At 31.8% G+C, this 17,140-nt stretch overlaps 2 protein-coding genes across 3 annotated transcripts in view; one reads left to right on the top strand and one right to left on the bottom strand.

The window, feature by feature from the left end:
* The window catches only part of rrp9 (ribosomal RNA processing 9, U3 small nucleolar RNA binding protein), an 8,770-nt gene extending 3,751 nt beyond the window's left edge, over positions 1–5,019 (bottom strand). For both annotated transcript variants that reach the window (XM_051122044.1, XM_051122045.1), the window contains exons 1-11: positions 4,840–5,019; positions 4,613–4,698; positions 4,409–4,521; positions 4,256–4,323; positions 2,968–3,009; positions 2,749–2,875; positions 2,508–2,632; positions 1,280–1,372; positions 1,060–1,160; positions 832–966; positions 599–661 (exon numbers count right to left, since the gene is read on the bottom strand). In XM_051122044.1, the coding sequence (XP_050978001.1) occupies positions 599–661; positions 832–966; positions 1,060–1,160; positions 1,280–1,372; positions 2,508–2,632; positions 2,749–2,875; positions 2,968–3,009; positions 4,256–4,323; positions 4,409–4,521; positions 4,613–4,698; positions 4,840–4,908 (1,022 nt within the window). In that variant the 5' untranslated portion in view covers positions 4,909–5,019. The remainder of the gene's footprint in view (positions 1–598; positions 662–831; positions 967–1,059; positions 1,161–1,279; positions 1,373–2,507; positions 2,633–2,748; positions 2,876–2,967; positions 3,010–4,255; positions 4,324–4,408; positions 4,522–4,612; positions 4,699–4,839) is intronic.
* Positions 5,020–6,835: 1,816 nt separating this feature from the next.
* si:ch211-213o11.11 (probable G-protein coupled receptor) lies at positions 6,836–15,774 on the top strand. Its single transcript, XM_051122086.1, has 2 exons — positions 6,836–7,100; positions 11,884–15,774. Exon 2 carries the CDS (start codon positions 11,986–11,988, stop codon positions 13,294–13,296), a length of 1,311 nt encoding a protein of 436 aa, XP_050978043.1. The 5' UTR covers positions 6,836–7,100; positions 11,884–11,985; the 3' UTR covers positions 13,297–15,774.
* Positions 15,775–17,140: the final 1,366 nt, after the last annotated feature.

Raw genomic sequence — 17,140 nt, 5'->3', positions numbered from 1 at the left:
GGACCAAAAAACAGTCGTGGGTAGCATGAGTATATTTGTAGCAATAACCAACAATACATTGTATGGGTCAAAATGATCCATTTTTCTTTTATGCCAAAAATCATTAGGATATTAAGTAAAGATCATGTTCCATGAATATATTTTGTAAATTTCCTACCGTACATATCAAAAATTCATTTTTGATTAGTACTATGCACTGCTAAAAACTTCACTTGGCGATTTTCTCAACATGCTTTTTTTGCACTCTCAGATTCCAGATTTTCAAATAGTTGTATCTCGGCCAAATATTGTCCTATGTATGTCCTATTTATTCAGCTTTCAGATAAAGTATAAATCTCAATTTCAAAAAACTGACCCTTATGACTAGTTTTGTGATCCAGGGTCACAAATACTTTATTTCAGCTTTATTTTTTAATGACCGAAAACAATTTTTAATAGTTTTAGCTTTAGTTAACAATAACAACCCTGATAAAAATGTAATTAAATGTAACTGAGAAAGTCAGTGATAGTGTAGAATGTTAATATTTAATATTTAATGAAAGTACTGCAATAATGAAAATCCAGCCTTAAGTAAAAATCTGAAGTGAAAAAGTCTTACCCATCATCTCCACCTGTGATCATGTGTTCTTCATTAATAAGCTGGATACAATCAATGGAGCCCCTTTGGATAGACAGAAGACATGGAGAGAAATCATGATAATTCATCCTTAAAGCTGACAAAAATGTCATAAATCTTAACCATTTATTTAAACAAGCCCAAATCCTGAATTATTAGACATTTTGAGCACGTAATGTAAAAAAGGTAAATCATGACTACAAACTCAAACTCACTCGTGCCCATGAAAAACCAGCTGTGATTCTTCAGCTATTTTCCACACTCGAACAGTTCTGTCTCGTCCTCCTGCCGTCACACATCTCTCTCTGCTCAAACAGTCCAAACCGGTGATCACGTCCTGATGACCGAACCTAACATGAATAAAAACAAATATAAATTCTGAGAACACTCAGAAGCACAGCTCTCCCATTTATAATATTACCCACAGCAGCTGGTGTACCTACAGTGTTTCTACATAAGCGTTCTCATCCACGCTCCACACTTTTATTGAGCGGTCATGTGACGCACTGTAGAGAGTATGAGTCCCTCGTCTAAAGGCCAAACCCTGCCGACGAAACATTCAAGCAGAAGCGTTTAGATGAATTCAGTCAAATGTGAGCAAACATTTAGTCAACAATCATCATTTGAAGTGACAATATTATATGTATGAGATATTCTACTCACCGATACAGTGTCTTTGTGTCCTTTAAAGGTGTACAAATGTTTACATGTCATGGGATCCCAGATCATGATGAGTTTATTCATGTCTCCACTAGCCTTTGAAACAAAGAAAAGCATATGTATTCAACTGCATCCAACTTCGTGTTTTCAATTAACTGACAAAAATTGTAACAGATTAAACAAAATGATCAAGGCAGTAAAAGATGACAGCACACCCATATTACTGAATTCAGCACAAAACATCAGTAAAAGTCACTGAAACCATTCATAAATATAAAATTATGTAATTTGTCAGGTTTTTGAACAGTAAGATTTTTTAAAGAAGTCTCTTCTGCTCACCAAGCCTACATTTATTTGATCCAAAGTACAGCAAAAACAGTAAAATTTTAAAATATATTTAAAATAACATTTCTATTTGAATGCATTTTAAAGTGTAATTTATTCCTGTGATTTTAAAGCTGAATTTTTAGCATCATTCCTCCAGTCACATGATCCTTCAGAAATCATTCTAATATTCTGATTTGCTGCTAAAAAAATAAATAAAAATCTCTTTCTATTCAAAGAATCCTGAAAAAATATGTACTCAACTGTTTTAAATACTGATAATTCTTGAACATTCAAATCAGCATATTAGAATGATTTCTGAAGGATCATGTGACACTGAAGACAACAGTAATGATGCTAAAAATTCAGCTTTGATCACAGGAATAAATTATATTTTAAAATACATTCAAATAGAAATGTTATTTTAAATAAAAATATTTCAAAATTTTACTGTTTTTGCTGTACGTTGGATTAAATAAACGCAGGCTTGGTGAGCAGAAGAGACTTTTGCGAAAACTTCTGAGAAAAAAAAAATCGTACTGTTCAAAAACTTTTGACTGGTAGTGTATATGAAATGCGTATATATAAATACACACAGACTACCATTCAAGTGTTTTTTTTTTTTTTTTTTAAGTTGTTCCTTATTGACACCAATGCATTTATTTGGTTAAAAATACTGTAATATTTTAAAATAATATTGTGATTTAAAATTACTGTTTACTATTTTTAATACATTTTAAAATGTAATTTATTCCTTTGATGCAAAGCTGAATTTTCAGCATCATTACTAAATTTTAACTACTAAACTATGCACAAATTATTGACCAAGGAGGAAAAATTATTTTAAAAAATATACAAAATTTAAAAAAAAGTGTTAAATAATGAGGCAATGAATTCCAGCTCTCACCAGGTATGTCCCATCAGATGCTATGGCCATACAGAGAATGTGAGCGGTGTGTCCCACATGACGTGCCTCTGTTCCCTTCCGTCCTCCTGCGATCTTGTGCACCTTCTTTCCGCTCTCCACCTCCCCTGCAGATCATAATCATCATACATTCAGAAGTTTACAAAAAAAAAGAAGTTTACACATACTATACAACACAAGCTAATAATATTAAAACAGAGTGAAGTTGACCTGTCAGACTCACATTTGATAATAGAGCAGTCTTTGCTCGCGGAAAAGATGTATTTCTCATCTGGGCTGATAACGAGACATGTGACAGATAATTTGTGTCCTCTCAACAACCTGATCTCTGCTGGGTCCGGAGCTATGAGCTAAAAGAAACATCACGGTGATGTCAGAAGTAAGTAACAGCGGCAAACAAAGATCTAGTATATGCACAGCAGCTAACGAAAACACCACTCACTTCTTTGGCTATCAGTCTTTGCAGTTTGCCTTTCTGTTCCAGCTGAGGAGGATGAATAAAAACAAGTGATTATGGGATAACATTAACTTAATATAATGGCCTTATAAATAAAAACGTGAAAAAAATGTAGCCATATATAACATCTTTCGAAGTAACAAACAGTTTTAAGTTAATTTTTTTTTTTTTAAATAATACACGTTTAAACTAAAAAAAAAAAAAATAATAATAAAAAAAAAATTAACTTATCTAACGTCAGTGTTAAAGGATTAGTTCACTTCCAGAACAAAAATTTACAGATAATGTACTGACCCCCTCGTCATCCATGTTAATGTCTTCATTTCTTCAGTCATAAAGAAACTGTTTTTTAAGAAAAATCCTTAAGGATTTCCTGCCATATAATGGACTTCTATGGTGCCCCCAAAATTAAACTTCCAAAGTGCAGTTTAAACGCAGCTTCAAAGGGCTCTAAACGACCCCAGTTGAAGAGTCTTATCTAACAAAACGATTGTTATTTTTTAAAAATAAAATTACAATTTATATACTTTTTAACATTAAACGCTCCTCTCCCCTAGCTCTGTGTACACTCTGTTTTTTCCGCTCATGACAGTTAGGGTACGTCTAAAAACTCCCGTCTCATTTCCTCCTCCAACTTCAAAATCGTCAACCTACATCACTGTTTTATCTTTTTTTTTTTTTTTTTTTTTGTGAAGGGTCTTTTTTTGCTTCTTTGCATGTAAACTTTGTGTACTTCTGCAGCGATGTAGGACAATTTTAAAGTTGGAGGAGAAAAAAAGACAAGAGTTTTTAAACGTTCCCTAACTGTCGAAAAAAACCGTTCACACACAGCCACACAAGACGAGCGTTTGAGATTAAAAAAGTATATTAATTGTAATTTATTTTTGAAAATAACCAATCGTTTCGCCAGATAAGACCCTTATTCTTCGTGTGGGATCGTTTAGAGCCCTTCGAAGCTGCATTTAAACTGCATTTTGGAAGTTTTAATTTTCTTGACGACTGAAGAAAAAGTTAAGAACATCTTGGAGGACAAAGGGGTGAGTACATTATCTGTCAATTTTTGTTCTGGAAGTGAACTAATCCACTAAAGCCTGTTTTTCTATGTTTTTACGTGATTTAACGGTATTTCACACATATTAAATGCATTATTTACGTCACAGCGTTTTATAATTTAAAAACTAACTTACTCTACATTATAAAAGTAGTTTTTCTCAATCTATTTTATACATTTAATTGACAAAAAGTAAAAAGTGTTGTAAAAGTGTGGACCTACCACATCCTCCTGAAGTCTTCCAGCTATGAGATCCGCTTCAAATGATTCTTGCTCGGCTGTCTTGTCCTCTGCCAATGACAGCACAACGAAAACAAGTTCAGCGAACAATCGTTAAGTTTTGTGTGAATGCTTGATTTCACATTTTACACAAACCTTCCTCTCTCAGCTGGTCCAGGTACAGTTTGGCCAGGCGAAGTTTCTTCTCTTGCGGCGTCTCCTCGATCTCGTCGTCTTCGTTTTCTTGTTGTTTTCTGTTTGGAACAGCACTGTAGAAGAAAGACACCGGTGATTTTACTTTTTTAAGAAAAACAACATGACCACAGCGTTCATTCAGCATAATTGCAGTAGATCAGTTACCTTTCATTTTCTGAGTCACTCGATATTTCTTCATCCCTTCGCTTGTTAAACTTCTTTGATCTGCCTTTGCCATCATCTGTTTTACTCTTGAAATGCAAAATAATAATATCGATATAAATGTTATTGTTTTTTACAGTATTAGAAAAAAATAGCATCAACTAACATCATGCAAGCTAAAAAGAAAAAATATTATTTCTCAGTGCATTCTCAGCTAGATATAGACGTACCTTTCTTTTTAAATCTCCTTTGTTGGTAGCCGCAGAGATAACCTTTTTCTTTATAAAGAAAGACGACATGATGGAGCATAAAACTAACTGTTTTTATGAAATTTAGTACTGCTTGGCTGCCACTCACATGTTCACAAACACATGCTTCCTGCAGCTCTTCTTCTCTGATAGTTTGCGTGTGTGTGTTTGCGCTACAGCGCAGCGTAATGGACAGACGCTACATTGCAGCTACACTTCAACTATGGAACAGTATGGAACTAACACTGATATATACTGAATAACAACAGCAAAAACAACAATAACAAATTATAAATTAATTAAATAATGCATTTTAAATGCTACTAATAACAATAGCCAAATAACAATCATATATTATAAATAAATAAAATAATTAATAATATAAATAAAAAATACAGATTTTAACAATAAAATTATTTTAATAATAAAAATACAAACATATATACAATAATAATAAAAACAAATAATTAAAAACATATAAACATACGTAATAATAATACTATAGTACTGTATTATAAATACATAAAATACATGTATACAAATATGCAATGAAAACAAAGTATAGAAATAATAATAAATTATTCTTATAAATGCATAAAATATTGCAATATAAATCAATTACTTATACTACTACTAATAATAATAAAGCACAAAATACAGACATATATACAGACATGTAATAAACACATAATTAAGTATAACATTATTATTATTATTATTATAACATATATACAATCATACACAACAAAAACAATATATTATAAATAAAAATACAGATTTTAATAAAATTATTTTAATAATAAAAATGAATGTTAAAATACAGACATACAAACATGTAATAAAAACACAAGTATAACAACAAAAAACATTATTATTATTATTATTATTATAAATATATTAAAGCACAAACACAATAATAATAATATACATTATAAATAAATAGAATAAAATACATCTATACAAATATGCAATAAAACACAAAGTACAGAAATAATAATAAATTAAAAAATGTTATTAAAATAGTGCAATATAAATCAATTAAGTATATTACTTCTAATAATAATATGAATAATAATAATAATTATTATAATATATTATAGATAAATACTACAGTAACTGAACAAAATACAGACATGCAATAAAAACACTATTAGCATAGTAGTATTAGTATAAAAATATATATTATTAATAATAAAATATCATATATACAAATGTACACAATAAAAACTTACATATACTGCTACTACTGCCAATAATAATACATTATAAACATAATAACAATAAATAAAAATAAATTAATAAAAAATACAAATACAAACATATTAAAAACACAATTAAGTATAACAATATATTATAAATAATATAAACACACGTCTGTGTGTGTATATATCTATATCTATCTATATTTTCAAAAATCATGTTTTTATTATGTTTTCATGTTTTTATTTTCCCTTAATCAAAATAACCCAACTGTACTTTGTTACTGTACTTGTTAATTAATGAAAAGAAACATTATTTTTGAAATTGTTACAAACAGTTCTGTTTTTACAAATTAACTCATGAACTCTGCATAATAGTAGTAGTAGTAGTGTGTGTGTGTGTGTGTGTGTGTGTGTGTGTGTATACATATATATACACACACATACACACACTACTCTTATTACTACTCCAACTGACATTGTCAAATATATTTAATCAATTATTGTTATTAATTAGAATTTAACTAATATTCTATTCATTTTTGCTTGTATTTTATTGCATATGTTTGGCAAATTTGGTTTAATTTAATTTAATTGCCAGATTTAAACATAGTGTGAGTGACTGTTGCTACTGGTGACTGCCCCAGTCCTGTGATCAGTCAGCTGTGCTCGCTCGCTCTCTCTCTCTCTCTCTCTCTCTCTCTCTCTCTCTCTCTCTCTCTCCTGTTGTTGTGTTGTTGGAGTCACCTGCAGCTCTCTGGCTCCTCAGTGAGGGGGAACTGACACAGTGTAATGACTCTATCTATAGATGATGCAGTAGATGCTCCTAATGGACTGACCTGCACATCATGTGCATCTGCCTCTGTAATGGCTTCCGCTTGTCTTAAGTGCAAAGAGCGTGGAGCCAAACACAACTCCATCAAGCTCTCCACACCACAGACAGAGTGAGTGCTGGATAAACTTCACCGGCTCCACATGACTGATGGACAGATCCTGGATTTTGGTTTAAATGATGCTTGACCAGACTTAGATAACAAACATCAGGTGAGATTTGTCTTATTTTACAATTTATAGAATTTGTTCTAAGTTGCATAGTATGCTACTTATTTTGCTTTTAAACATTTAGTTTATTACCCTGTAAATTAGTGCTTTTTCCATCATTTTTAATATAAGGTGTTTAAGGTTCAAATAAATTCTAAGTAAACAACAAATATTGCATAATTAACAACATATCCTGGAGAACTAGAGTAATGTTTAACAATGATAAATTACACAAAAAGTTGTTTTTCTTAGCTATTTAAAACCACAATGTAACTGTTTAGTTACCATTTCTGATTTAATTTTTTATAATGCAACAGTTCAAACTGATATTGGGTTGTATCCACTTTTGTGTGTGTTTACGTACATAATAAAAGCAGGACACCTCTTTCATAATCCAAACCCAAAAAACCCTGCACATCTGCTTATTAGATGAGCAGACAATCTGGGCTGAGCAGAGAGATTACTGGTCGAAAAACATGCCATATGGATTAAAAGTGGAAGTCACTGATTTACCAGAGCTGCGTGTCTGAATCAGGGGGTGGGGGATTCTAAAGGTGTCACTTGTTGTTTTGCTATAATTTCATCCAGATTTCACCCAGAAACCTCCTCTGAAGTTATTTTTTGCTCTAAAAAAATGGAGGTAGTGTAAGGTCAAGGCATTACCAATCCATCAAGATAAACAAACTGATTAACCTAAAACGCTCTGGAGAACGTTCTGTGCAGCTGTAATGTAGTGATGTAATACAGCCGCTGTGCATTTTCATGCCAAATTACTCTGCATACATTTACTAGCCCCCGTGGACATGCGCTGATGAACTGTGACTATAGAAGATTAGAGATTATGATTATTGGCATTGTGAAATGAAATGACTGCTGAAGGTCATAATAAACCTTGGCTGTTCAGTTTCAAAAGTTTGTCAAATAACACTATAGAATTATTCAAGACACTGTAAAATTTACAGTGCATTTACTTTTTTGAAACTTTAACCATTTTTTAAATTAAAAAATGTTTTTAAAATAACTCTTAAAATAACTATTTTAAATAACTTTAAATAACTTTTCTATTTGAATATTTTTAAAAATGTAATATATTTGTGATGCAAAGCTGAAGTTTCAGCATCATTACTCCAGTCTTCAGTGTCACATGATCCTTCAGAAATCATATTAATATGCTGATTTGCTGCACAAAAACCATTTCTTCTTATTATCAATGTTAAAAACTGACTGTGTTTAAGTGCCATGTTAAAAAAGAATAAAATCTAAATTGCGAGAATACAGACAAAATATTTTGAGAATAAAGTTGAAATTACAAGAATAATATAAAAATATTTTGAGAATAATGTCGAAATTACGATAACAAGGTCAAAATATTTTGAGAGTAAAGTTAAACATACGAGAATAATCAGAGAATAAAATAAAAATTATGAGCATAAAATATTAATAATTTGGGAATTAAGTTGAAATTCTGAGCATAAAATCGTAATATTTTGAGAATATAGAAATTAATTGAAATTTTAAGAATAAAGTCATAGCAATCTGAGATAAAATTTGAAATGTTTTGAGAATAAAATCAAAATTACAAGAATAAAGTCAAAATATTTTGATAATAGTCAAAATTATAAAAATAAAGTAAAATATTTTTGAGAACATAGCCAAAATTACTTGAATAAAGTTAAAATTATGAGAATCAAGTCTAAATATTTTGAGAATAAAGTTGAAATTACAAGAATAAAGATTAAATATTGAGAATAAAGTCAAAATTATGAGAACAGTCTAAATATTTTAAGAAAATTACAAGAAAAGGCTAAATATTTTGAGAACGAAGTTGTAATTATGACAGTAAAATCTTAATATTTTGAGAATAAACTTGTAATTATAAGCATAAAATTGTAATATTTTGAGAATCAACCTGAAATTATGAGAATAAAGTCTGCAATATGAGAACAAAGTTGAAATATTTTGAGAATAAAGTTGAATTATGAGAATAAAGACCTAAATATTTAGAGAATAAAGTTGAAATGACAAGAATTGTCAAATATTTTAAGAATAAAGTTGAAATTACAAGAAAGGTCTAAATATTTTAAGAATAAAATTGAAATTATGAGCATAAAATCGTAATAGTTTGAGAATAAAGTTGAAATTACGAGAATAAAGTCATAGCAATATGAGAATAAAGTTGAAATATTTTGAGAATAAAGTCAAAATTACGAGAATAAAGTTGAAATACTTTGAGAGTAAGGTCAAAATTACGAGCAGAAATTTAAATATTTTCATAATAAAGTCAAAATTATGAGAATAAAGTCAAAATGTTTTGTGAATAAAGTTAAAATGACGAGAATAAAGTTGAAATATTTTGAGAATAAAGTCGAAATTACAAAAGTAAAGTCGAAATATTTACGAGATTAAAGTCATAACCTAGGAGGCTATTGCACCTACAAATGGCCAGGGGAACATATGTATTTATACATATTGGTTAACCTTAATTACACACATCACCTCAAGACTTACTGCTCTAATTTTTATAGCTATCAGAAGTTTTCTAGGCATTAGTGACTCTCCAGTAAATGACATCAGTGCGATGATGTCTGTGTGAGAGTGATTCTGTGTGTGTCGTGACGTCTCTGGCGTGAGCGCATTGTAGTGCTGTGCAGGTGACAGTGAGCTCACGCTAACGCTAATGCCAGAGAAAGCCCAGCAGCTGCAGCCAAACAAGTGAGCTCATTATACTCTGCTTCAAAAGGTTAGAGCACCATGAGCACCATGAATAGAGCACCATGAATTATTCGAACTGATCAAGCCTCCCTCGCTTTCTCAATGTTCAACCACACACGTCCACAAAACAATCACAACAATGCACTGGACACGTTACGCTTATAGCCCGTTGATTTAGAAATGTTGATAAAGCCTAATCTCACAAAACATGCATATGATGCCATGGTAATATATTTTGGACACAGGCATGATGGTAATACCATGGTGTTTGTATGTAAATACCGTGCCATCTTACACATCAGTATACCATGGTACTGCTGTGGTATTGTATTGTATTGTAAGGCTCTGAACATAAAAACATCCATAGATGATTTTTTATATTTGTTATATTTTGTATATTCTATTATTTTTTCATTTTAATTTTACCTATTAAATGTATTTTAATTTTAATATTTATTTAATTTAATTTAACTTATATAATAAAGTCGAAATTATGAAAAAAAAGTCAAAAAATTGTGAGAGTAAAGTCAAAATGACAAGAATAAAGTCAATATATTTTAAGAATAAAGTTTAAATATTTTGAGAATAAAGTCAAAATTACGAGAATAAAATCCAAATATTTTGAGAATAAAGTCGAAATTATGAAAAAAATCCAAATGCTTTGACAATAAAGTCGAAATTATGAGAATAAAGTCGAAATATTTTGAGAATTTAAGTCATAATTACGAAAACAAAGTTAAAATATTCCGAGAAAAAAGTCAAAATATTCAGAGAATAAAGTTGAAATTACAAGAATAAAACTGAAGTTACGAGAATAAAATACAAATATTTTCTGAATAAAGTCGAAATTACGAGAATAAAGTTGAAATATTTAGAGAATAAAGTCAAAATTATGAGAATAAAATCTAAATATTCTGAGAGTAAAGTCAAAATTACGAGTATAAAATCGAAATATTTTGATAAAGTCGAAGTTATAAGAATAAAATCCAAATATGTTGAGAATAAAGTCGAAATTACAAGAATAAAGTTGAAATATTTAGAGAAAAAAGTCAAAATTTTGAGAATAAAATCTAAATATTCTGAGAGTAAAGTCAAAATTACGAGTATAAAATCAAAATATTTTGATAAAGTCGAAGTTATAAGAATAAAATCCAAATATGTTGAGAATAAAGTCGAAATTACAAGAATAAAGTTGAAATATTTTGAGAATAAAGTCGAAATTACGAGAATAAAATTGAAGTTACGAGAATAAAATACAAATATTTTCTGAATAAAGTCGAAATTACGAGAATAAAGTTGAAATATTTAGAGAATAAAGTCAAAATTATGAGAATAAAATCTAAATATTCTGAGAGTAAAGTCAAAATTACGAGTATAAAATCGAAATATTTTGATAAAGTCGAAGTTATAAGAATAAAATCCAAATATGTTGAGAATAAAGTCGAAATTACAAGAATAAAGTTGAAATATTTAGAGAATAAAGTCAAAATTTTGAGAATAAAATCTAAATATTCTGAGAGTAAAGTCAAAATTACGAGTATAAAATCGAAATATTTTGATAAAGTCGAAGTTATAAGAATAAAATCCAAATATGTTGAGAATAAAGTCGAAATTACAAGAATAAAGTTGAAATATTTTGAGAATAAAGTCGAAATTACGAGAATAAAATTTTTATATTTTGAGAACAAAGTTGAAATTACGAGAATAAAGTCAAAATATTTTGAGAATCAAGTCAAAATTATGAGATATTTTAAATACGAGCACCATGAATAGAGAAGTGAAAACAAGGAAAAATGTAATTAATTTTATTAATATTTTATAATAATTTCAGATTGTAGTATTATTTATTTTATAGTAGAAAAAATATAGAATTATGATATTAATTAATTAACATTAAAAAGCACATGTAATCTCTAAACAAAACTCTAAATACAGGAAAAATAAACAACAACAACAACAACATGCAAATAAACTAAAATTGCTTAATGCACCTTTAAATTTGCCAACTTGTTGTTGTGCATGTGTTCAACTGCAGTTATACTAATGTCTGTGTATCATATGATACTTTCAACAGTGCTGACCTTTGACCTCCAGCCAATGAGTCCCCATTTCTGACTGCTGGAAGATGGAGAAGCCTGCGTTTCTGCTTTGTGTTTGGAGCACCACATTGTAAACAATGGAGGCATCTGGATTACCTCCGCCAGCAGAGCTTAACGCAACCGAACTTAATGAGACATTGAGTCATGGCCACCCTATGCATCTGGCTCCCAGCATGCAGTTAGGAAGCATGTCCAACCCGCAGTCACGTTTACGAGACATGTCGGCTCTCGCGGTCATGGTGACTCTTAATGCAGTAGCGCTCTTGGCCAACAGCGGAGTGCTTGCCGTAGTAGTGAAAGTGCCACATCTTCGCAAGTTCAGTTTGGTGTGTCACCTCTGCATTGTGGATTTGCTATGCGCCGCTTTGCTAATGCCGCTCGGCATCGTCTGCGGCTCGCCCTTCTTCGCCGGCATCGTCTTTTCTGTACTCGAATGCAGGTTGTATATATTCCTCAATGCCTTTCTCGTATCTGCCTCTATTTTTACGGTTACTGTGATTAGCATCGAACGCTACTTCTACATCGTGCATCCCATGAGGTACGAGGCTAAAATGACTCCTTGGTTATCCGCAGCCGTGATGGGATTCATCTGGGTGGCGTCTACTTTGCTAGGGCTTGCTACCGTCTTCGGATGGCCCAGTTATGGAAGTAGAAGCTCTATTGCCGCCACCCATTGCTCTCTTCATTGGAGCCACAGCGGACATCGGAGAGTATTTGCTATTTTATTCGCCGCGGTTTGCTTTTGCGTCCCAGCTGCTATTATTATCGCCGTCTATGGGAATGTCTATAAAGTCGCCCACACGGCTGCACGGGAAAGAGGGCCGATCCCGAGCTGGACGATGGCGACCGCTCATCCGAAGCGTCGGTCTGATTCGGTCAACAGCCAAACCACGATTATCACCACCAGCACGAGCGTCCGAAGAAATCAAGTCCAGCGCAGGAAAAGGAGAACGCTGGTTGGTGGGAAGGCGGCTCTTACTTTGGCCATCATCGTGGGTCAGTTTCTGCTCTGCTGGCTGCCTTATTTTGCTTTCCACCTCCATTTGTCACTGGGATTCTCTCACAGTACCTCTGAGGAAGCAGAGGGACCGGTCACATGGCTGGCGTATTCGACGTTCGCAGTAAACCCGTTTTTTTACGGCCTGCTCAACCGTCAGATCAGGGAGGAGTTGTGTAAGATGCTCTTGTGTTGCCGATCACCCGGCAGACCGGTGCGGCCCTCAGCATCGGGGCATGAACGTTCAGGACATGAGGACTTTTTTCATTTTTTGCACAGGAGTGGTGACAGGGACGGAGTTAGATGCAGTTACCACATGGCAACACCGAGGAGCACCCTGGACCAAACTAGTTTTAGGATACCGGGGCAAATACCTGAAGAGATCACCTAAACTACTCTATTACAGAAAATTTTTTGAGTCTTAATCATTCAATTTTTGTACTGGAGTTGCATTGCTATTATGAATGACTGTTTTAGCACTTTTTAGGTGTGCTTCAAAGACAGCATGAAATTGAAAGTTACCATATTTTCTAAATGCACGTTGTTTATCTTATTGTGAATGACTCATCCATGCCAGGACGACTCAACAGCAAAAACATAATAGATGACTTAATAGTCTTTTTAAGGTATCTTAAAATTGAGCATGTAAAAACAGGAATTGACTCTTCGCAGGAAGTTTGATTGACAGGCGATCTGACCAATCACAATGCTAAATCCATTTCTGTCTGACAAACAAACCAGACAGGAGAATAGATTAACATTGGTGGACTTGAACTTGAAAAATGACATCTGACATCTTGACATCTTTCAGCGGTTGAAACAAGATACTATGGAAGATTATTGCTATTTTTAATCTCACAACTCTGACTTTTTTTCTCAGAATTGCGTGTATAAACTCGCAATTATGAGATATAAAGTCAGAATTGTGAGATAAAAACTCAATTCTGACTTTTTTCCTCAAAATTATGACATAAACTCGCAATTGTGAGTCATAATGTCAGAATTGCGAGATATAAACTGACAATTCTGACTTTTTTCTCACAAATGCAAACCAGACAAGAGAGTAGATTAACGTTGATGGACTTGAACTTGAAAAATGGTGTTTATTGACATCTTTCAGCGGTTCAAACAAGATACAAAAAGCCCATTTCCCCCATTGATTTAAAAAAAAAACGGTTATTGCGCCAGAATTGTGAGACATAAACTTGCACGAGAAATAAAGTTAGAATTGTGAGATAAAAACTCACAACTTTTTCCTCAGAATTGTGATATAAACTTGCATTTGCAATTTATTAAGTCAGAATTGCAAGATATAAACTCACAATTGCAAGTAATAAAGTCAGAATTGAGATTAAAAACTCTGACTTCTGACTTTTTTTCCTCAGAATTGTGATAGAAAGTAGCAATTTGCAAGTTATAAAGTCATTCTTGCAAGACATAAACTCACAATTCTGACTTTATTTCTTGAAATTGTGAGTTTATATCATGCAATTCTAAAGACAATGTCAGAATTGAGATTAAACACTCAATTCTGACTTTTTTCCTCAGAATTGTGATAGAAAGTAGCAATTTGCAAGTTATAAAGTCATAATTGCAAGACATAAACTCACAATTGTGAGATGTAAAATCACAATTACAAGTTATAAGTCCAATTTGGAGGGGGAAAAAATACTGATATGTTCTCAGAATTGTATTTTTTATATTTTGCCCTAGTAATCTTCAGGTTAAATGACTATCTGGTGACATATAGTGGACTTCTCAAGTCATTTAGTGCAGTTAAACCTTGCCTTTCATAATCAACTGCTAACTCACATTAAGACCTGTTACATTTCGTTCACAATAAGACCATGTATGTGCATTCAAAAAGCAAACAGGGTAGGTTTTGATTGATGTTACATAGACTTTTTAAAGGTCAGCCAAACTGCGACTGGCAACAACCAATGAACAAATGCCTTCATCCAATCACAGCTTTTCCTAGTGGTGACTCCGCCCACATGTTTACAAACACAGTGCTGATTAGGGTTTGAATGACATTCTGAACTGAAATGACATATTTACTGCCTAAACTTTTAATGTCATCAAGCTTAACCAACATCTAAATAAAACATATTCAATATTATTTAAATTAACATTTTTAAATTACTACAGAACATACATTTCTTGCACTGTATTACTGTATTTCTACTGCACTATTTAACATAAGTAACATGAGTAACATAAATGACACTCTTTGCTTGAACCTAAATCTTCATACGAGTAAAAACTTATTTAAAAAAAGTGTTTTGAATCAATTTTTACATATATTTATTTCTATTTATAGTGCAGAGGACCTCAGCTGTCTGCTGTATTTCTTTTCTACTGTTCAAACTGTACATATCACACATGGACTAAAGTGACAAAGACAAATTGTTTTGTTGTTCAATAAAGACACTTGTCACAGAAAGCTTGACATATACTGACTCAGTTCAGTGCAGCATATGTTCAGCTGTGTTGCATTTACAGCTCATTGTGCTGATTTTGAATGGTGTGCTAAATGGAGCCACCCATTACATCACACTATGTATTTATTTGTGCTTTCTTTATTTATACAAAACAATGTCAGCATTACTGTCTTTTGCTGTAATGGAGATGGATAGCGCTGTATTCATGTATTTATGAGGAGGATGGTACTGTACATATGTACAACTGGTTTTCTTGCATTGTTTATTTCGGACATACATCTTCAAGCAGGCTAATTAGTATAGCCACTCAACAATGAAGTACAATAAAGTATGAGCCACATCACTATCACTATACTTTTATGCATTTACTGAGTCTCCACATGTGTTGCTTTTCTCCTGTTGGTATTCTACATCTGCGTATTTATAAAAATCCTGTGCCAAATACATAGGGTTATATAATATAGTAAATCTGCCAGAGGACAGCTGTTTCACATTTAAACACATTTAGATTCAGATTTTCTGAATTCTGTGCATTTCAGATATATACTGTATTGGTCTATCATCTGAAAGCGTGTTTCCTGTAATTATATCTTCATATAATATTTCTGGACATGTTTTTATTTCTAATGGGGAGATTTGAACACAGATTAGACTTAACGGATAAAACAAACTGAACTAGGGCAGCTGCCAAAAGAACATTTTAAAAGGCGCTGGTTCGACCTCACAATCCACGAGACAGCCACTGTGGGCAAAGGTGAATTGGGGAAAAATGCCACAGACTGTGAGATTAAACAGTGATGGTGATTAATATGAGAGCTTTCCAGAATAAAACACCATGATGACATCTGACCATGATACTATAGACAAAAATAGATAATAAAACAGTTGAGAAAATAAAAGGCGGAGCATTGTTTTTTTTTTTTCAGTTGAGATGCTTTGTCTGCTTTTATACGAAATATTCCCCGTAAGTGTTACTAGTGTCTGATTTAGTTTATTTATGAATATACAAATGTTGACACAATATAAAGTACTTGTTCTGGCCCTGGTTCTAAATTATTTTATTTAGTTGTTGTGCTTTTTGTCGTCTGTTGCTGTTGTACATGCAGGATGTGGCAAAGAGAGACAAAAAGCCATTTTCCCAAAAGTATTCGCCAAAATTAAGCAGAAGTGGTCGCTATTGAGTCCTTTTTTTATTAGAAAGTTTTTTACTTGCATTTTCTTACTTGAATTTATTACAGGCTTTAATTTACCCCATAACCCTAAACTCAATTGCTCAATTATGGCAAAAAATATAATCAAAATTTTGTTCAGTACTGGATCACAATTATTTAACTGTTTACTCAGCAACTTTAGGAACTTCATGCATTTATTAAACTGTTAAAACCTTTTTTACAATGACAAAATTTAAGCAAAACATTACAGATATACATGCTTTAATACTGGATATTGCTATTTTTGTCCACTGTTAAAGTTTTTATTAATATTTTGAATTAGTTTTCATTTTAAAACCATTTCTAATTTTCATTTTAATTAAAGTGTTAGGTGTTTTAATATATATATATATATATATATATACATACATCAAAATAAACTGAATGAAAATTAGAATAGTGCTTTGGTATCTAGCTGAATTAAAAAAAATAAAGGTTTAATTTTTATATCTTCTTTTATTTCTGTTGATGTTTATTTTATTTTGAGAAAACAAATTTACTTATTTTTTGTTTATTTAATCATTTATATATATATTTTTAGCTTTTTTATGGTTTTAGCATTAGTTAACTAGAATAATCCTGA

The sequence above is a fragment of the Labeo rohita genome, chromosome 11 (assembly GCF_022985175.1).
Source record: "Labeo rohita strain BAU-BD-2019 chromosome 11, IGBB_LRoh.1.0, whole genome shotgun sequence".
NCBI lineage: Eukaryota > Metazoa > Chordata > Actinopteri > Cypriniformes > Cyprinidae > Labeo > Labeo rohita.
This window is presented reverse-complemented; position numbering and strand designations above follow the sequence as displayed.